At 44.0% G+C, this 22012-nt stretch overlaps 1 protein-coding gene across 1 annotated transcript in view; it reads right to left on the reverse strand.

Annotated features, from left to right (window-relative positions):
* Positions 1-22012, reverse strand: part of CACNA1C (calcium voltage-gated channel subunit alpha1 C) — a 467253-nt gene that overhangs the window by 56952 nt on the left and 388289 nt on the right. Inside the window, exons 26-30 of the mRNA XM_069003652.1 lie at positions 21934-21986; positions 21681-21827; positions 20827-21028; positions 20199-20357; positions 17379-17489 (exon numbers count right to left, since the gene is read on the reverse strand). Coding sequence (XP_068859753.1) covers positions 17379-17489; positions 20199-20357; positions 20827-21028; positions 21681-21827; positions 21934-21986 — 672 coding nt within the window. The remainder of the gene's footprint in view (positions 1-17378; positions 17490-20198; positions 20358-20826; positions 21029-21680; positions 21828-21933; positions 21987-22012) is intronic.

A 22012-nucleotide genomic window follows, 5' to 3' on the forward strand; every position in this document is an offset into this window, starting at 1 on the left:
GGATGGGGATTAAAAAGGAATGTTAGACAGACAAAAACAGTTCAAAATTACCATTAGAATTTCTGCCCTGATACCTCAAGGGGTTCTCCTCTTAAGTCTACTTGTTGTGTCTCAAGCCGTAGCCCAGGCCTGGGTTCCCTGACTTGTGTGAGCAGCCCCGCTCCAGCTCATGGGATTCCAGGGAAGCCACCCCTCCCCTCCAACTCTGGGACAGGGGCTGAAGGGAAGCCACACAGATCACTTTGAGCACGGCTGCTGGCAGGAATGGGGCTTGCAGGACCAGCTCCTCCAGACATCTCCATTCCTGGCGACGCAGCACCCTTCCCATTTGACTTAGGGGGGAGAGTGCAGGAATAGTGTAACGTGGTTCCCTCAAAAAATGGCTCCCCACTGTGAATATCAATGCCCCAGTCCATGTTCCAGCTGTAACGCTCTGTGCTGGCGCAGGGAATAGCCTGCTGCTGCGCCAGGGAGGAGGAGAGGGCACAGGCAAGCTGGGGATGTGCTATCTAAATCTCACCTTTATCTTTACCCAGCCACAGTCAGGATTACGACAGACATCAGCCTAACAGTTTCTTTTAGTAATGCTTTAGGTCCTGTCTCTATACTACAGAGCAGGACTGGTGTCTCTGTTACTCTGAAAGCACATCTGCACCTCAAAATGGAGCTGTGAGTGTAGCCTGGCTCATCCCACCAGGAAGGGGTGAGAACGAGAGCAAAGCTGGCTTTAGCATTGCTCAGAGCGAGAGCTGTTGCTCACTCCTGCTAAAGCCAGGGCCACAGCAGCACTGCCACCTTGGCTGTCCAGATCACTTCAGGGGCTATCTCAAACATCTCATCCTAAGCAGAGCTCAGGAGATGCTAATCAGCACTGCTTACTGTCCTCATCCTGCATAACTTTTGGCTGGATAGGCTGCAAGGATACAGGACCCTTCTGGAAAAGGTCCTGTTCAGCCTAGAAGATTAACCTCTGTATGTAAACTTCCTCTACAAGTCAATGTCATGAGCAAAGAAAATTCATCTTGGCTCACTGAGCACCTGTGCCAATCTCTTCCTCTTGTTCTGCAGTCTTAAAAGGAGGCAAACATACAAAATCCTCCGTCCTCCTTTCATGTGTTTGGTATTGTGAGCATGGGCTAATGTGACCTCCCTGTTTCCCAGCTGCAGCATGTCTCCTGTGAGACTGAACCCGAGTTGCACTGTGACTGCTATTCTTAGTCAAAGAGTCAGGTCATGGGTAAAGTGTGAGCCTGTGTTCCCAGGCAGCGTTGCAGAAAGCAAAAAGGAGAAAAGTAAAAAAATTCAAAAAAAGAAAGAAAAAATAATTATCTCAGTACTGGCACTGTACAAAGTCAGGCTTGGGAGCCTCAAATTGCTGTGGGTTCAACCATCACATGGAGCAAAAGTGTCTTTCTATCTGCTGAAACATTGCCTCTGTGAGACTTTGGGACTCACATTTATGAACAGCATTACACTTTGGGCAGGGAAAAAAAAAAGAAAAGAAAAGATGAAGCAGAAAAAGCCACTGCCCAGCTGGTCCCACGCCAGTGAAGGGAGCTGGTAGAGGGGACTTTGAAATCTTCTCCTCAAAACCAGAATAAAATACACCTTTATTCTGCAGCCTGAAATAGGCAACTCTCTTAGCAGATCTACACTGGGAGGAGCAACCATCCCATGGCTACACGTTACTACACAATTAGCTAGGAACAGGAAGGAAACAGGAGCAAAAGCAAATTCAGAGAATATTATTATTCAGCGTCCAGCCTAGAAATACACAACAAATATTAGAATGAATTCAGCGGTGATGTCCAGCATCATTAGCAACCAGATGGACCTGGAATAAAACTGTAATTAGACTTCAGCAAGAGGAAGGGGAGGGAGAGAACAGCAGATTAAATTGGAGAGGCAAACGCATTTTGAATAAATAAAGGACAGACACAGATCATACAGAGTTACACAAAGTGCCTTTGCAGCCTGCTGCGACCTTGGCAGACAGGGCACTTGCAGCATCAAAGAACAGAGTAGAAGACAACAGACCCAATCCTCCTGCCCCGTCCATGTGCACAGTCCTGCAGAAGGCACCGGCACTGCCCACATGCCAAATGAATACATGTGTTCAATAGCATGGTTCTCTTCTATTTCCTCTCAAGTTGCACCGTTTAGGAATTACTAAGGATTTCAGCAGGAATCCAAACAACTTCAAAAAAACCAAGAGTTTGGTTTTGGGCAGCTGCAAGGGTTAAGATTCAAAACATTTTGTTTAGGTTTTACCCATGAAAATGATGACTTTTAATGACTTTCAAGTCTGTAATGATGGATAGTTGGTATTTTTACTATGATTGGCATCATACTGCAAAGAATGTTTTGGGTGTAACCAAATTTACAATTTCTTTTTACTCAGCCGCTTTTTACATAGAGCCCAATAATCACTGCTGCTGGTAAAACAGCATTTGCTGTTGATACAGAACCCAGGTAACAAATGGCACCAAATCCTGTCCTCAGATGACCATCAAAGCCAGTGAGCTAAATATTGCTCCCAGCAGAAGTAATACAACCTCGCTGGGAGCAATGACACTGCGCTGACAGAGTTGGCACAACTCAGGAGAGATTCAGGCCTGGAAAGAAAAGGTCCCTTTTCCACTGCCATCAAAAACAGCTGCTTTGGACCTTTGAGACACCAAAGTGTATCTGGAGTCACTCTGCTGATTTCAACAGTGCTGCTCCAAATTTACACTGCGAGTTCTTTCTCCTGGGATGCTCCACTGAGTCTCAGCAGCCAGATCCTTGCTTGAAAGTCATGGGCTGGTCTGCTCTGGATCCCAGAAAGAGCATTATTCCAGTCTGTTATTGTGTGGCTGTAAGGTGACCCCAGAGGGCTCTTCTCTTCCTCCTGTGCCTCTCAGATGGGTGATAGAGAGGAACCTTGGATATGAATGCAGTTTTACTCAACCCCACATCCAAAATGCTGGTGTTGAATTAAGGAAACACAAATTTTAAAACTCTCCTTTCCTCCTCACCTGCTCCCTCTGTGTTTCAAACAGAAGGGTGAAAAATAGGAAGATGTTATTCACAGTAAGAGAGCTCAAGGAAACAGAGAACACAGACGCTTCATTGAGGTGCAAGGTGATGGAATCCTTCCCTGAAAAGCCTCCCACCCTCCTTAGAGACATTTACCTACAAATGGCCATGTGGGACTTAGCTTTGGATCAGACCTCATAACCTGGCCATGAGTTATGAGTGTATAATACTCATAAAACCCCTTCAGGACTTGCCTCTTGTGACCCCAAAGTGCCTCTTCGAGCCACATTCCTCACTGGAGCGTACCAGGGTGGCTCTTGACAGACAAGCTGAATGAAGGAAGAGCTTTCACTCTAATAAAGAGGTTGCATTTCCAAAATACTTTTCCCACCAGAAAGTTCTGCATACTTTTCCCAAGAGGGTGGAGGTCTGACTGGAAATGAATTGATGGCACTGTTTGTTTTTGCAGGACAGGAATTTAGAGTGTAATACCATATTTTACCCGTAAAGGGAGACGCTTGACCCTGACTTAGCTATAATTGCATGCCACATAATGGCATCCTCAGGGCTTTACTGGGGAATGGTAGTCACCCTCTCTTGTGGGATGTCTTTGGAGATCCATGAAGCTTTTGGGGAGAAAAGAGGACAGAGAGAGACCAGGAGGATTGGATTGAATAATCAGGAAGCATGAGATAGCCCCACCAGTAGAGCACATTTTTTCCCCATTTTTTTTTCCCCCCAAAGGTAGCAAATGATAGTGTATCACCACATGATCAATAAGTTAATGAAAGGCTGAGCATAAATATGCAGTAGCTGACTGGAATGGAATCTCATTTGTGTGAGAGGAGCAGACATTTCAGAATGAGTATACCAATCATTTTTAGGTTTCCTAGTTGCTGAGATTAGCTGTTAAAGAAATTAGGGTTTATTTAGGTGCTAATGGAGGCATTGACATCTCTGGACACCATTTTCCCTACTTTTTGTGAATGTGAGATTCTAAATAGGATATCTAAGAAGCCTCAATAATAACAAGGAAAATTTCCCACTGGAATCTGTCTGAAGCTCAGAGTCACCTGGAGCCCACAGTAAGAATATGTGGTGTCTGGAGTGCTGTGCATCCACACTGAAGCACAGAAGTCCTCAGGGGAAGGGTGCTGTTGAGTCATGGTACTGGCTGGCTTTTGAGCATCGAGCCCTGTGGGACCTGCAGGGTCACTTGTGTGTTAGTTTACGTGCAGCTGTTTATCTGCTTAGTCACAGGCTTTCATTTCTGCCTCTTCCGAGGCGGCCAGCAAAGCTTAACGAACCCCTCTGAGAAAAAAGCCTCTAAAGATGAAGAGCACAGCAAGGTCAAGGCTATTCACTGGCTGGGATCTGAATGTAGGTGGGATGGTCCCCAGTGGAAGATGATGCTGCAGTGTTGTAGGATAAAAGGGAAGGACATGCTTACCTGCATGCACGTTTGCATTTATGAATACAGACATGAAGCATCGGGGAGGAGAAGCTAAGACACAGAGAAAACTGCACAGCCTAAAAGGCAGGCAAAGCACAGGAGAACCTTGCTACCACTTTTCTGAAATAATCCTGCATGCTAAAACAACAAAAAGAAGCATCAAGTCTAAATCAGCTGGAGAGAGTATACAGGAAGGAGAGAAAGGGGCTGATACCCTGATACTCAGTGGGATTTGTTAGCAAAAATTTCCTGCTGATTGTAAAGGGCAAAGCAGACTTTGCTAGGGAATTGCAAAATGAGATGAACTGCTAGTCTGGCTGATGTTTAGTTAATGCAAGAATTCATTTCTGAAAATGCTGCAGGCTGTTTAGAGCTGTGAGAGTCGGTTCTCAGACTTCATTAAAAGAGGCTTTCCCTGAAAGTACTTTTGCAAAAGGGACAGCATAGAATCAAAGGACATTTACACAGTTCCATGGCTCTTGGCACACGCTCTCACAGCAGATTTGGGGGATTCACGTGTGCCCTGAACAATCTTACAAAGCTACAAAAGCTCCTGGCATGGAACGGAGATGTGTGTCAGATGCAAATTCCGTTGTGCTAAGATGCCATTTAGCCATAACAGCAATCAGGGGAATTAGCAGAACCTAATAGAGAAGGAATCAAGTGGAGGATGCAGCTGCTTGGAGTTCCTGACAGGCTGCAGGAAAACAGCATCTATTTGCATACTATCTATCAACTCTCATCCACTGATGGATTAATTCCGAGACACGGAGTCCCTGCGGTTCACCTACCAGTCGCTGTAATGAGTCACTGCTGCAGGGAATTAAACAAGGCTCCCTTCTACTCCATCAAATCTTTCCACAGACAGGCAAAGAGAAGAGCAGCATTTCATCACTCCAGACTATTCTGGTGAGTTCTGAAGGAGCCTTGTGACTCTTAGTCCATAAGAAGATAAGGCCAACTTGTAGACTGAGATGGACACTCAAAAAGGTTGATGTTTTCCTTTATCCTCCCTCACTTTTTTCATGCTCTCTCTCACAATGAGGGCACCTGTGAAAGCAGACAGGTGTCCCTTGAGGTCTGAGGGCCTGCTTGGACATCCTGAACACTCTGCTTGACAGAAACAAAAGAGTTGGAGGAACTGAATGGCTCTGTGATCTGGAAAAAGACCTCAGATGTTTATTTCTAGGTCACGGGTAGAAAACTGAGGTACCTCGTTATAGCCACCTGGAAGTGGACACCTGATTATTGTTTGAGATCCTGTAGGTCCTAAAGCGAATTACAGGTCTCACACCTGTGCTTCTGGTGAGCAAATATCTCCATCACAGGAAAAAGACCCACTGCCTGAACCAAGGTGCCCAAGCCACTATTTGACAAACTTTAACATTTATGGGGGCTGGAAATACAGAATCTCTTTATGTCTCAACAGATCCTTTTTTATGCTCTACACACCTACTGATAAGTGATAGTGTCTGGAGGACACGACTAGAAAAGACTGTATCATATCTGATCTGTGAACTGGGAATTTCCATTTCCAGATTTTGCAATCCAGTTCATTTCACCAGAACTGTATTTTCTAAACGGCCCCGTGGTGCCTCCATGCTCATCTACATGGACTCATGGGATGGTGTGGGCTGGAAGGGACATTAAAGGTCATCTAGTTCCAATCCCTGCCATGGTCAGGGACACTTTCCACCAGGCCAGGTTGCTCAAAGCCCAATCCTGCCTGGCCTTGAACACTTCCAAGGATGGGGCATCCACAGCTTCTCTGGGCAGCCTGTGTCAGGGCCTCACCACCCTCACAGTAATGAATTTCTTCCCAATACCTAAGCTAACCCTGCCCTCTTTCTTTTTAAGGCCATTCCCCCCTGTCCTATCACTGGGTGTCCTTGTAAGAAGACCCTCTCCAGCCTTCTCACAGGCCCCGTTTAGGTGCTGAAGGTGGTGGCACTTGGTGACACAGTCACCTTACATCTCCCTCTGTTTCATTTACTGCAAAGTGGTTAGAAGTACACAAGTTCTCAGCCACAGGGGAGGCTTGAAGTGCGACATTATGGTCCCAGGCCCTCCAAAGACTGGGAAAGAAGCATGGCAAAGGCAAGATGGAAGCATTTATTATGAAAGCATCTCTTAGACATAGCAAAGATTGTATTTCAAGGCAGTATGCTGAGAAGGCCTGAGGAAATTATAAAGTAAAACATGCTGAAACCAGATGATTCAACTAGCTGGTCCTGATGTAATTTTTGGCCTGAATTGCTCTTAACTGCCTTCGAAGGCAGGGTGAGTAATGCCTCTCAACAATAATGACTAAGGCCTCCTTGATATAAATGCATGAAAATGGTGGCAGAACAGCTGAAAGCTCTCTTATAAATTTTTCTAGAAAAGTAGCAAAACTAGAAAGTAAGATAAACATTCTCAGCCTTCCTACAGGTATATTGTGGCACAGCAATGCCCCACGAGGAGTTAGGCCCTTTTCTCATGAACAGTAAGCACACTGCAGTCATTTAACAATTACTGCCCTGCAGCCAGAAACCAGACTCGTACTCAGTGAAGAGAAACAAAATCAGTACCAGTTTTACCAGAAAGACTAAAAAGTGAATGTGATGGCTGAACAGATCATTTATCCCAAAATGCATTCCATGAGAATTTTGCTGTCAAATTCCATTTGGAAGGAGCTGCAAGTGCTCAAAGACTTTGGAAGGTCTGGAAGCAGCATGTCTTGATGAGAGCCAATAAATAACTCCTGAGGGCAATAAACCAACCCAGCAATATCAAACAGTCCTATGAAAAGAGCTAAAGGATGGGCTTTACTGTTAAGAGAGTCTGTCTTCTAAAGTTGGACTGACATCACAGCCCAGGGAAGAATGATTCAAAAGAAGTAAAACTCAGCCTGTAAGAACAGAAGTGACAAATCTCTCAGGGTGAAGAGTCGCTTCATGTTGTGGGAAGATGAGACAGTGGCAAGCAGTGGGTGAAGAAGCATTCTGAAAATGGGGCTGGACTCAGAACAGCTTCCCTCTCTCCATGTGAAGGCTGGGAGGAGGCTATGGACTGCTCTGACGTGGCTGCTGAGTGGATAGTGGGTACTGACTGGCAGGAGGGCACAATGTTCAAGAAACAGGGCAGCAGGTATGAGCAGTAAGTTTTTACATAGTTTCTTTCTTTTGTGAAGTTATCTCCATTTTCATAAAAGGCTTAATTTTATATGGATTAGAATAGTTAATAAAATAATACTTATTTTTATGTAATCCATCAATCATAACTTGCCAAAAGAGGAGGATTACTCTCATTTTACTCTCAGGGAAGCAGAAAGAAAGAAAACTAAAGTTTCCAAGGTCTCCAAAAGCCAGATGCATGAGAGAAGGGAAATCACCTCTCTTAGATGTGGGCCAGGTGACCATTTGCCAGTGGAAATATCACTTTCCAACACGATGAATGGTTCTTAACAGGCACCATATCACAGTCTGTTATCTGGTACCATTCTTACGTGAAGATTCACATCTGTGAGAGCTTTTGACCCTTTAAAACAACCTCACATGAAGTGATGGAGGTTTGGGATTTTTTGTCTGAGAGGGAGAGCAAGTGCCAGGCTTTTTTTCCCTGGCACCGTTCCCTTTGCAGGCTGCTGCTGCCGTCGATGCTGCTGTGAGCAAGGCCCTGGCTCACCATCCCACTGGGCTCTTAACACTGTGTAAATAATTTTCTGTATTAAATAATTAAGTGCAATAGCTAATACACTGCTTCCCACACTGTTGCATTGTGCAGTCATATCATTATTTTTGATCATTTATAATGATATTAAAGCCCCCAAGTGCCAGACTGAAAACACATCTCTCATAATGTTGCAGCCAGATGCGAATTCTCTGGGTATGTTTGCTGTGAAGGAAAAGGTCCTCCATCATTGAAGCTCTTACACAGATCCTTTAACAGTCTTTTCTGCCTACTGCATTCTCCATCGATCCTTCAGAAAGCTGGTGGATTGCACAGCTCTGGCTGATCATTGTTAGAGATTTCACACACTCTCCATGGTAATTAGAGGATCTATTTGCAGAAAATTGCTGGCCTTGTCCTCCAGGAAAGAGAACATCCTGCATTTAAACAACAGATGTAACATGGGGAGCAGCAGATCAAACAGCCTTTTTGTCCCTCACCAACTGTTTCCACCAGAACATGAAAGGACAAGTTCTTTTTATGAAGAAGGAAGTTTGTTCTGGATACTCATTTTGTTGCTGGCCTGTTTCTTAGGGGCACCAACAAAGAAACCAAATGAGGTGCACTCTGCTCCTGATTTTGTGCCAGTTATATTTATTTTCTGCAATGAAATGGGAAAGAGCCTACTTCATACAGGATGTCAACAAGTGCTGACAAGGAAGGCTTTGATGCCTCCTGACCCAGATTCAAGTAGAGTTATGAGCTAGGATTTAGGGTGAAAGTTTCATTTCTCATCATCCATCTCTTTTCTTCTGTTACATTCACCTACCAAGTGTTTTTCACACTGCATGACTTGTTTAGGTTCAGTCACGCCTATGCCATCTCAGAATATAAGCATATGCACAATAGAACAACTTTAGTCTGGCACTGCTTTCTTCTCCTTTAAAGTGTTTGGAAGGGCCAGATTTCCTCTCCCACACACACTCAGGAAATGGTGAGGAGCTCAGTGAAAACTAGAAGCCATCAAAGAGGATTCCCTGTGCTTCCACATGACAGAGAAGGCAGTTATCTGCTAGCTAACTCCTCGTTTGTGGAAACTGTCGCTAAATCAGCCTCATCCCTGAGCATCCTTTTGAAAATTTTCTTCTTCTGTATTAGCTGGAAGATTTATTATTCAAGGCTCTACTTGATGGGCCAACACTCTAAAGCAGCAGGATGCAGTTCCTCTTTTTTAAAAATTTCACTGCCTTGTAACATCTTGGCAGCACTCTCTGCTGAGTAGTTTCTTTTTAATGCTGGAATAACAAATCCAGCTGCTCTGGCTCTTGGCTGGTGGGGTGCCCTTCCACGGTCTGTGAGAAAGCCTCAGTGCTGAACTGCTGGGAGAATGCTGTGGCACAGACTGGGCTACAGGAGGCCCAGTTACTTTCTTAGCCTCTCTTTTCCTTCCCTTTCCCGGACAGATGGGCAGACAGAAATTCTGTCAGGAAAGCAGCATCCAGGAGCAAGTGTACCAGCTGACTGTGCCAACCCACTGATGAGTATAAAGGACTGGGATGACCTGGACATCCATGCCCAGAATAATTATTCCAATATTTCTTCCCACCTAAACATGCTGCTCTGTCATACAGTACTTTTAGCATTTACTTTTTCAGGAAGGGTTAGAAAAGAGGCTCCTTCTTCCTCCCAGAGATACAGACGTGAAAGATGATATGGTCAAGTCTCTGCAGGATGTGTATGCTGTGCAAAATGCATGGGAATCCTGGCAGACAGGTAATCACAGTAAAGAGAAAGCAGAGGAGGGATTAACAAAGGGCTAAGATTTTTTCCCCCTTTTCTAGTTTATTTCCAAAACCCTCGAGGCTGATTCAGCAATTCCTCGAGAGCCTCAGGCTGACTGCACACGTGCAGGGCAGTGTCTGGGTGGGCAGGACAAAGGTGTCAGGGGGGTTCTGGTCATAGGGCAGCTGCTGGGCTCACTGAAGCAGCTGAGATTAATTCCAGCTGGGCTACTGGTGGTATAGAAGATCCAGAGGAATATGAAAGACATTCAGACTTCACCCACAACAAGATATGGGGGGAAAAAGGAAAGCCTTTCTGAGGTAACATGCTGATGCATTTTGAAACAGGGCTGAGATTAATCCACAGAAGTAGGGAAACACACTGTACCCAATTTTTACTGCAAATTATTCTGATGAGACAGTACCCAGGGAGGCTCTGCGGCTGAGATACTAATGTGTTTGAACATGGAGACCTGGGATGTCTGCCAGGGAATTTCAATAAAATGTAGAAGCAGAAAAAGATGCTCATTAGCCTAAAAGGTATGGGTTTTAATTCAGTTTTTAATTTTCTAAAAATCCCTTTCCATGTTTACTTTTTCTTTCAGTCCTGTTTCTGTTTTTCTTTTCCTTGCATCACTTTTTGTCCAATCACTTCTTCCTCCATTTTATTAATACTTTACTGTTTCAATGTCTTCAATTTATTTTTTTTTCTTTCTGCCTTTAAGGATATTCTATGTTTTCCCATTCTTTATTATCTGTATGGCCTTTCTTCCTCCACAGGTTTGGGTTTTCTCTCTTTTCCTCCCAGACCTGGTCCTTCCTGTTGATTTAGTTGTTTCCTTTTCTTCAGTTCACACACTCTTACCTGGCTCTTCCTAGTTCTCTCCATGCTCACTCCTTCTTACCCAAGATCAAGCAGAGCTCGCTCTTCCTCTTTGTTAAATGATGTATATTATTCCCCACCCACAGGTTTCGACACATCATCAGCTTTCTTGTGCTTTCTTTTGCCTTTTAAAGCATTTCTTTCACCCAAAGCCAGGGTGCTGGTTGGAGACTGCCCTTCCTCTTGCAGTGGGTATGTGACTCAGTCACCAAATACTCCACATGTAGAGGCTGCCCCTCCAAAACAGAAAATACTGAAACTGAGGAGAGGGAAAAATTAGGTGGCTACCAAGGTTAAGGACCTGCCAAAAGCAGCAAAGGAAATCTGCAGAGTAAGAGCCATTTGACAACCATCACATTTGGCCACACAGCATCGTGTGGCCACACTCCATGGAGGGAGGCAGCTGCCTGCACCATGGGCTCACATTTACACAACTTAAACCACTAATTTATACCACCATACTGCATCCCAGAGCATGTGATTTGTAACTAAATATGATTCCTGTTGGATGGAGCTGAAGTGTTATTCAGCTCTGAGCAAAAGACCACTCAGTTGTAACCAGTTTTCCTGATGCTTTTTGGCAGTGCAGAATGTCTTTACTTCCCTTTCCCTGTATAGGCTGGAGAAAGAAAACACTGTGATGAGTGATGCCAGGGCAGCATCCTAAGATATACAGGTATTTCTACAGGTACTGGAATGAAGAATTACGAAAAAAAATAGATTTTCAGAATTAACCAGAATTGTTTCCGCAGTGCAAGGGGATAGCATGGATATAAATTTCAGCTGTTTGTGAGAATGCTGAAGCCTCTGTCCTGACCAAGGAATAGCAAAGTATGGTTTTGGTGAGAAAGAGGAATGCAAGTAGTATGAAGCAGCCAGTGTTACTTTAGGAGAGACTGCTCAAAGATCTGTTTATAGGCATAAATGTATGAGAAATGTACTGGTAAAAAGGGAACAAAAACAGATGACTCATTTTGCAGGTTTTAGAAGAGATATCTGTACATCAAATGCATGATAAACGCTGACTGAGAGGAGCTTAAAGAGGAATAAAGAAGTGCAAATGCATCAGGGAAGAAAGAAACACTGAGGACATGTAGATCCATCAGTACGTGGAGACTAAGAAATGACCATGGGTGGCACTTATGATTTCCACTACACAGAGGGTCACAGCTCTTCCTGGGATCACATGGGATTATGTGCCTTGTGCTGAATGCAAAGCTTGCTTGAAACAGCCCACTGAAATCTGAACTCTGCTGCACAAAAATGACATGTGAGAACGGCAAGAATTGAGAGTAAAGCAGCAGTGATAAATGAGGGGCAGAGGAAGCTGTCGGAGGCAGGACAGATGGCGCTGTTACAGGCTGCTTTACAGGCAACATCCATAAACACCCCGGGAAGAAAGGTGCTGACAGTGTCTGGTAAATGGAATAGACTTGTGATCTGCAGTCTCTCTGACAGCCATAATTCCATGGAGGAAACCTCCAAGATTCCCTTTCCACACGCAGAAGCGGATTTGACAAAATATACGATCCTGTGCTTTGCTTTATGCATAGCAGTAGTTCCATGGATATGTCTTCCCTCGTTTGAGATGACAGGCACAGCAGGAGAAAATTCACAGCTCTTGGATTAGTGGTCCTGCCCTAGCTAATAGGGGGACAGGTGAAATGTTTCCCAAAAGAAAAAGTAGATGTGGCTCATCAGGAAAACAGCCCATTCCAGGGAGCTGGAAAGATCTGAGATTCCTGGAGGAATATCCATCCTCACATTAGCATGTACACTGACAGATGGCGCAGCTTCATATGAGTAGGAATTTTAAGTCACTGTCTTTGACTCGAAAAGATAAACCCCAGGCAGGTTTTGTAGATCAGCTGGCCCTTCATGGACTGCTTCTGGTGGGGATTTCTTCTTTAAGAAGATGGAACAGTGGTAGCTGTGAGCACCACAGACAGCACAGCACAACACCTCATTCCCTTTAGTAGTTTTCTCTGGAAAAAGCCTGAAGCAGCAGCAGCATCAGCTTTCTCCACGCAGGAATTGGAAAAGAGCTCACCAGACTGGCTGGAGAATTTATAAAATTAGAAAAACAAAGCAGCAAAAGGCCTTGGCTCAACAGCATTACTTTTAGGCTGTCTGACTCTTTGAAGTAACTAGTCCTGAATCAGTTTATGAGCATCAGCCAAGACAAACACTGAGGTCCTTTTGGGAGTTTTGCTTCAGAGCAGCATATTAATACTCTGTAAGGAGATGCAGGGCATGTAGTGGATGTTTTCTTTATCAGCAGCCCTAATCATCCCAAATCTCTCTATCTCACTGTTAGCACACCCTCCTGACAAGACTGCAGACACGGATGAGCTGTCTTACACAGTGCTTAGAGTAATCCAGCAAAAAAAATGGGGTAACTGACCCTCTGCAGCAGAAGAAGTGTCACACAAACCCACAGGGTTCTCAGAAGCCTTGTCCCTGCCTGGCATGCACTGACTGTGCCACAGCAGCAGCTGCTCCAGCTGACGTGCCCCTCTTCTCTACGGCCTCCCAGGAGACCAAGCAAACCAAAACACAGAGGATGGCCAGTCAAAGGGACAAGTATCAAAGGGACTTGCTGACCAGAACAACCAATCTCACCAGTAACAGTATGTTTAGCTAGGAAAGCCCTTGTCTTCCTACCCCCTTTGCATATTTTCTGTAAGTGTTGGGAGACGAGCCCTGACTTGGACTTGGCTCTTTACTCCTGCAGCTGGCCTTTCAATAAGTAAAGCCTTGCTCCCACCATAAGAACTAGAGGCAGGGCTGGATTATCCATGCTGGTTCTTTGCAGGCAGGCACGTATGTGAACTTGTTTCTTATCTGTGCAACTGTGCTTGCTTTGTTTCACCTTTAGTATCAAGAGTAGCAAGTAAGGAGGACATCTCACAGACCAGGAGTGAAGAAATAAAAAAGGGATACAGTAAAAAAAAATCTATTCAGTCAGGCTGCCACCTCCTCTGTTGCTACGCATGTAACACACACTGGCATGCATTATGTTTAGTGGACCTTGGCAGTAGCAGGTTAACAGTTGGACTTGATGATCTTGAATGATCCTGATGATTTTCCAGCCCATTTCCAATTGAATCTGTGAGTATATAATAGTGGATGCCACACCGTGGGCAGCAGCAGGAACTCTGCATATTAGGCTTCCCCTGAAGCTGTTCCACGTGGGCACGTGCCTGTGGTGACTTCTGTGAGAAGGTAGAGTGATAGCAGCTCCCAATACCTCGGGGATCTGTCCTAGTTCCCTTTCCAACTCTCCCTGGTGAAGGTATGAACAAACAGCAGCTCATTCCACCTTGTGCAGATGGAGAAAGCCTTATCCCTCTGTTGCTGCTGCAGACCCTTCATTCCAAGGTGCCTTTAGGAAGTGGCTGTGCAAGGCAGAGCTCTGTGGTGGCTGCTTCAGAGTCACAACTCGGTTACTGCTTGCCTTGCTGTAGTGGAAGGTTAAGCTGCAGCATCCACGACTGGGTTAAGCACCCCCAAAAAAAAAAAAAAAGGAGAAAACAGACTGAATATTGCCAGCTTCAGTTCTGTGCTCAGTTCTGTTCTGCCACGTTCTCCTGGGGCTTGTCATTAGAACACAACACCTTCAGCTAACCAAGTTTCCTCCTTTTTTTGTTGTCAGTCACAAAGCTTACAGCTCTTTTATTTTAGGGTATTCTTCAGACAGAAAAGAGTGATGTTTGGGCACAAATTCAAAATGAGACAAAGCAGCTTAAACAAAGGCTGGTTTGTGTTTTATTGCTCAGGAAATGACAGACAAATCTGTCTGCAGCAGAGATGAGCATTTAATCTTGCCATTTCCCATCTGGGAAACACTAATAACACTCAGCATCTCATTTCTTTGTTGGGGGGACTTGGTTGGTTAGAGGGGATAGGTAGTGATCTCCCAGGTGACAACGAAATTCTTTTGGACTTTCCCAGCTGGTGCTCCTGGGGATACCTTCCATCTGCAAATGTAGTTTGGCCACAAGGTGTAGCCAAGCAGATTGAGGCAACTACTTTCTCCATGCTGGAAACTCCCACTTCAGAACTCATTCTAGGCAAGTTCATCTTCAGTACTAGTGTGCAACCTGAAAAGAAGCAGCCTGTGCTCCCCAGAGCTGGTCCAAGTGGTCACCTGGGAGAGAAGGTTGCCTTCTTTGCAGAGCAGGCTCAGTCAGTATGGAGCAGGGAATGGGCTGCACCAAATCCTCGTGTGTAACAGACAATGAGAAGTGACACAAGGGATCTGGTGTTTCCAAACCCAACTCACTGAGCTGGTACTCAACATAATCCAGTGTGAATATAGGGCTAGAGGAAAGTCTTTTGGCTGTATTAGATGTTTTTGCAAGGTCAGTCTTGTTTTTCTTCCCTGTAATCCTTTGCTTCAATTTTTTAAGTGTTGGGGTTTCTTTCATTAAGGTATTTAATTAAAATAGAGGTATGAGTTGGTACCATCTTTGGCATACAGGCCAGACCAGGATTTGAAACATTTATTGTTATTGCTGGCTATTCTTTCACCTGAGGTTGTTGTCTGGCTCCTAGCTCAAAAGACTCCATCAAAACTCTACTATTCTTCTGAAATTTTCACAAGGAAATTTTCTTTTTCACTCTCGCTTTTACTATAGTGTAGTAGCTGGGGATTTAGTTTGGAAATTTCAGAATCATGGAAAATTGGGCTGAGAGGGGCCTCGTGGTCTATTCCATTTGCCTGTCTCAAGGCAGATCATCGATTCCTAAACTGTTTTGAATGAAAGGTTCCCCCAGCTTAATTTTAAAACCTCAGATTATAGAGATTCCACAATTGCTTCAAGAAATCTGTTTCAATGTTTTGCCATCCAGAGGATACATGTTTACCTTCAGTTGATTTTTTAAAAACTTTTTTGTGCAGTAAAACTTGAAAAGGAGATTGAACAGAGGAAAGTAAAACACAGGAAGTGGAAAGGATTTCCAATATCATCAATGCCATTTCCTTACTGTTACAAACAACCATGTCAGGTTCCTTGCATATGTACAAAGCTCAGTGTTTGACCTGGTAGAACTTCTGCCCTAAATGTTCTAAACCAAATTCTGCTGAGATTCTCGTCTTTCTGAAAGTTAAGAGTCTCCTGCAAAGTGTAACTGCAAAATCAGAAGAGCATTATAAAGCCTGTGAGATACACTTCTGGGTACGTGGTGTGCAGATAAAACTTTTATGAAGTGACAGAAAATTTGCTTGCTAACAGATGTGATGAAGCCTCAAAAAATGAAAGGTAGATCTCTCCTGAAAATTAAAATCCCTGCTGAAACAGAAAATGATGCTTCTAAATTTCCCAGGACAGTGTTTCAGATCTCACCAAAAAAGAAAAAAAAAAAAAAAAATCATCCTCATCAGGACTGCACAAGATGCTCCTAACTTGCAAGAGAAATACATCTGAAACAGGATAGTGATATTGGGCTTGGGGGAAAAATAAAATTATGACTATTCCAAGAAGAAGTCCTGGAAAGTGTGGAAGAAAGAAGAGAAGCTGGGTGGGAGGAAAGTCAACATGGAGCTAAAAAGAAAAAAATACGACTGAATCCAGTAGAAATGGAGAGCAAAGTTTCTGAGCTGAGGATGAGGAAGATGTTTGATTACACCTGGGAGGAGGTAACTTCAATGATCCCCTAACTGCTTAACATGAAGGACAAGCACAACTGCCAGACATAAAAGTTCTCATCTTTACCAATGTCATAACTGATGCTTCAGAGAGTGTCTTGACCATCTCCACAGTGTTTCAAAGCATCCTTCAAGACTCAACCCCATGTGTCAAGGCACCACTGAAGATATGAAATGACTTGAGGGACCTATATTTAGGTATCTGGATTCAAGCCTGTATGAGACATCACTGAATTTAAACCCCACAGAAGAAAGTCTTGGGTAATTCTGTGAGGTCAGGATCTTTGTCCTTGTCCTGCAGCAGCTGTAAGAACTTAGCTGGAAGAGCTTGCAGGTTGTAATCATACCCCATGGTGCAGCTATACTAGCATAATATCATGGCCCAATGCACAGGACAATACTTTCAGACAGGACCTGCTGGGGTACTGAATATTATCAATGAAGTCTTAAATTCAAGACTAGAGCAATCCAAACCATCACTGAGATGTAGCCCTCCCAGAAGAAACATTTTTTTCCAAAGCTCATAACTCAAAATGAGTCATGCTTGATTAACTTCACTTGGGTCAGGAGACTAATCATGAGATGCTATTTATAAATTATATAAGGAAAGTCAGAGAGAGAGCATTAGAATAACATTCAGAATGGAAGACATGTTACAGCCTTAGCACAGTGTCACTATGATAACTTAATGAAAACTAGGAACCTTCTCTATTAGCAGGTGTTGTCTCTTTTTACTTTCTTTTTTTTTTTTTAAGTGTGTCTACTCTCCAGCAAAAAAGTTATTAAATATAAGTGAGACTCCAATCCAGAGAGCAACTGTCCAGCTCAGTTCTTGGTGGGGTAATAGATGAGAAAGTTTCACCTCCTCCTTCTCCTCACAGCTGCCCCACACACATGCACACACACACAGAGGCCAGGGAAGTCTACTCCTAGAGCACCTACCTTGGGTTTGAAGGCAATTAACTTCAGGACCATCTCCACAGTGAAGAGGCCAGTGAAGAGCATGTTGAGGATATTCATGGCTTCCTTGAACATGCAGCTCTGACCGTAGTGCTGAAAAACAGCATCCCAGCAGGAGTGTGAGGGTAGGACATGCCAGCAGTCAGGAATACACAGGACCCCTCCCAGCCTCCCTTCATGCCAAGGTGCTCTAAGGAAGACCCCAACGTGTTCCATTTTTCCAATTAAGAAGTCCCATCTCCCTTCATACATAAGGATTTCCATTCCTCTATTCATTTTTGCCACCTGGCTCTGGATGTCCTCTTTTTAAAAGAATCTTTTTGAGGAGTGGCTACCAAAATCATACTTATCATCCCAATTCAGGGCTCGCTATAAATTTGCACAATGTTACAATACAATCTCCAATTGTGTTTTTTATCTGAACCTTCCTAACACTTGGACTGCCTTTTTGTTTGATTGTGATTGCACAGCAAGCAGGGGTTTCACTGAGCTGTTCATAATGATACCAAGCCATTCCCCAAGTAATTACACTAAATTCAGGATTCTGCAAAGTACATGAGCAGCTCAAATCACATCTTTCCAATATGCATTATCTTGCATTTGTCAACTCTGAATTGAATTTGCAATCATGCTGCCCATTCACTTAACTTTATTAAGATCTTATGAAGTTACTCTCCATCTTCTATTGATTAATTCAAGCAGTGTCTTCTGCAAGTGTTGCCTCACTTTTCATACCACTGTTTCCAGATCATAATACTTGAGACTGATTGCACTGTCTTGTTCTAAGGTCACCTTCCAGTTCATGTTACAAGACCCTACTTGTAGTTGCTTAACTTTAATAAACTTCAACCAGCTGGGATGGATTTTCATATTCTGTATTGGCACAGGGTGATTTATTCAAAGCAGTTTCAGCTAAAACAATTCAGCTGCAGCTGAATGCAAGGCCAAGGAAAAATACAATGTTGAAGCATTTTCAAAGTTTCTTGCAACATTTTTTGTGAAAGCCTCTAATACTTGCAGGACACTGTTTAGAAGCTTGAGATTTTATTGGCATGTGCCTTTTTTTGCTGTTTATTATGACATTTGACCCAAATCTGGCCTCAGCATAAACCTCTGAGAAACTGTACTTTTCTCAAGATGGATTCAGACTTCCTAGCATCTCCAGAGATGCAGTCCTGCCTGTGAGCTCACAAACATCTCACCTCTTCTGGCTCTCTCTGCCCTGGGTGTGTACCATTGTTACAGAAACTGAGCAGCTTCACAGCTTCAGAGTGACCAGGGCAGGAGAGACTTGAGCTGGGAGCAGGGCACTTTCCTGTGCTCCTGTTGCCTCACTCTTTGTTTGGGACCTTGGGTGAAAGAGCCGAGGAAGACTTTGCAATGGGGATGGAAAAGAGCTGGACCAGGTGATAAAAAAGTAGGGAGGTCAAGAAATCTGATGAGACTGGGCTGAAGACAGTGAGAGGAGATAAGATGAAAATTGCCTGTGAATATAGACTTGGACTGTTAGTGAGAGATGGGAAACTGTGTCTGGATTTGCAGGGGGACTGGGAGTGGAGTAGAGTGGGATTGGTCCACTGGAAAATGTAGTTAAAAGGAAAGTTGGTGTAGAAGTGCATGGGAAGTTAAATTCACAGGAAGGGACAAACAAGTGAAGTGGAAAAGGTGTAGCTGAGAATGAAATGGTAAGGGGGTGGAAAGGAAATCCATGGAAAATCCAGGAAATACAACTACAATGGTGAGCCTGTGAAGGACTGGTTGAAGAGTGGGGATCTGGACTGTTTGGGCCAAAGCCCAGGGAAGAGGGTGCACAGACCCGCTGAGTGAGGGGGAAGGATGGGTTTTGGGGAGGAGAGAGACACACAGGGAGGCCTTGGGCAGACACAGACTGGGAGGAACAAGTCAGGAAAGTACAGACTTGGGGAAATGTATAGAACAGTTCGGGTGTATGAGGGTCCATTTCCTGACTGAACAGAATGTAAGACTGCTTTTTTATAAGCTGGCTACTTAGTAAAGGCTTTGACTCCTTCCTCTTTACTGCTGTTCCACCTACTGCCTCTCTTTGCTGTTCCTGTAGATCCAGCTGCAAATGTTCCTTTGGTGGATTCACATGGGATGTTTGGAAAACCTTCCTACAGTAAGGAAAATGAACACACACCGCAGCAGGTCATAAGGCAATCAGGAGCATCAGTAGTGAAGCAAGGCAGGCAAACACCTCTCAAGAAATGCTTTAGGTGGAGCTGATGCTGCCTTTAAGTGGGAGGATAGACAATATGGCCTCTTGAGGTTCTTTCTAGAACTGTTTCTGTGGTTCTTAATTGAAAATAAAGGCTATACTAAGCCTTCCTACCCTCTCTCTCCAGTTTCCTTGATTACCTCATTTGCCAAAATATTTTCTCTCTACTTTTTGACACAGAAAAGACCCAAATTTAAAATTCCCATCTCAGGTGAGTGGCAGTTCCAGGCTTATTGCTGCATTTCATAGAAGACAAATCAGAATTGAGAAGTCACCTGTTAGCGGCCACTGAACTGTTCTGTGATATAACATTTTTGGGGTCTTTCCCCACCATTTGTTTTTTTTTAAGGAGTTGAAAGTGTCAGATGTTATCAGGAAGAGGATGAGAGGCAGATTCCTCATGGTAACTACGTGTGAGCAGGGTACAATGGTTTCTTAACGTGCTTTTCCCTCTCGCTCAACACATGGTGTGCAGGTTAAAGCAGGTCTGAACCCCAGACCTTTTACATTTTCCCCAACACACTCTACTGCTTCATCACCTGGAGGCTTTCCTCTTGCTCACTTACTTGCATGGCCAGGCAGATGGTGTTCAGCAGGATCAGAACGAACATCAGGTATTCAAAATAGGTGGAGTTGACCACATACCAAACTTTGTACTGGTACTGGTTTTTAGGGATGTATCTCCGCAGAGGCCGGGCTTTCAGGGCATACTCTACACACTGGCGCTGTGGAAGAGGCAGGGTACATTTAAAACCCAAACCCAAAATGTCTGGGTGGTCAGCCACCTTCAAATGTAATAAAAATACAATACGGTTCAAGTTTTTTACTGAAATGAAAAAGCTTGGTTGAAGAATTTCTATTAGGTCATAATGCCAATGTGCATGTTCTACCTGTTAAAGAGTTCTGTATGCAATTACTTTGGTCATTTACTTTGGCCAACACTGCTGTTGTGCTGATCTGGTCTCAGTGAAACAAATGGTACAGCAAACATTTTTAAGTCATTGTTGTTCCTTGAGAAAATCTTACACCAAGATTTTTTTTTCTACCTGGCTCCTGAAAGATGTCGGCAAAGCCAGCTTACAACTTCATCTTGTTGGCAAGCTTCACATATTCCTCTTTGTGTGCATTTATCTATTAAAATCTTATTCCCAATGCATTGTCTACCTTTAGTGACAGCAAGGTGTTGTAAATTACCTGGTTTTTGTCCAGCTCACAGTTCTTGTACTCTTGCTCTCCTTGTTCCTGAAATGTGACGATGACGAAACCAACGAAGATGTTCATCATGAAGAAAGCAATGATGATGATGTAGATAATAAAGAAGATGGAGATCTCAACCCTGTGATTATAGATGGGTCCCACATCCTCCATGTGGGAATCAATGGACCTATACAGCAACCTGAAAGCAAACAGGAGCCAAATGCAGAGAAAATCTGCAACTGCCTTGAGGCCTTATAGGTGAAGTTATAAAGTTAAACGTTGTGGTTTTCTTCTGCTTGTATCAGAGTTACTTCACTCAGAGATGTGCAGACTTGTGCTGCTTTGAATGCAAACACTTGCAAAAGAGAAGACCTGGCTCTTGTTAATTTTACACATTTGAACCTGGTCAGGGGTGAAATGTTTTCACAGTTGAACAAAATCATGCTCTTCAGTTAACAAAAGACAGGAGAGTCCCAACAGAGCTGTTGGGAACTGAGTTTAAATGGAGAAACCTGAAACCTGACAATGCTGGAAAGAACCTGATATCCATTTTATATTCATTTATACACATAATAATTGTAACAAATACTGGTATCACTGCTACTGCTGGAAATCATCTTTTAAGAACCAGAGACAGTGCTTTGCACCGTTTACAAGTACAGGGACAGAAATTCCTGTAGGAATTTACAGAGTACATAATACCACAGCGACTGCTGCTACTGTTGCTATATTTAAAGCTCTAGACTTACTTAAATACTTTGAAAGGGAAAGACTATGCTCTGCCTTTGAATTTTCTTTTTTGAAATGAATGAGGACATTGCTAGTGCTGCACTGGTCCAAGAAACACTCACTCTGGCCAGCCCTCAAAGGTGGAGACGGTGAAGAGGGCCATCATGGCAGTCAGGACGTTGTCGAAGTCGAACTTGCTGTTCTCCCAGCTGCGGGGCTGTATCATGGGCTGGCTGACCTCCCCATCCTTGTAGGTGATGTAGTACCCTCTGTGTGGGAGAGTGGAGACACAACATGGCAGACCTGCACTGCCAGCACGAGGCGCCGCGAGCGGGCGGCCAGCGAAGGGGAGGGATGGGAACAGGTCAGACCCACCTGCATTCTGCTTCTGTCTGCTTGGAGCTGTCAGTGCAGCTGTACAGCTTGCCCTTGGAAAGGAAGAAAGAGGAATGAA

The sequence above is a fragment of the Aphelocoma coerulescens genome, chromosome 1A (genome assembly GCF_041296385.1).
Source record: "Aphelocoma coerulescens isolate FSJ_1873_10779 chromosome 1A, UR_Acoe_1.0, whole genome shotgun sequence".
NCBI lineage: Eukaryota > Metazoa > Chordata > Aves > Passeriformes > Corvidae > Aphelocoma > Aphelocoma coerulescens.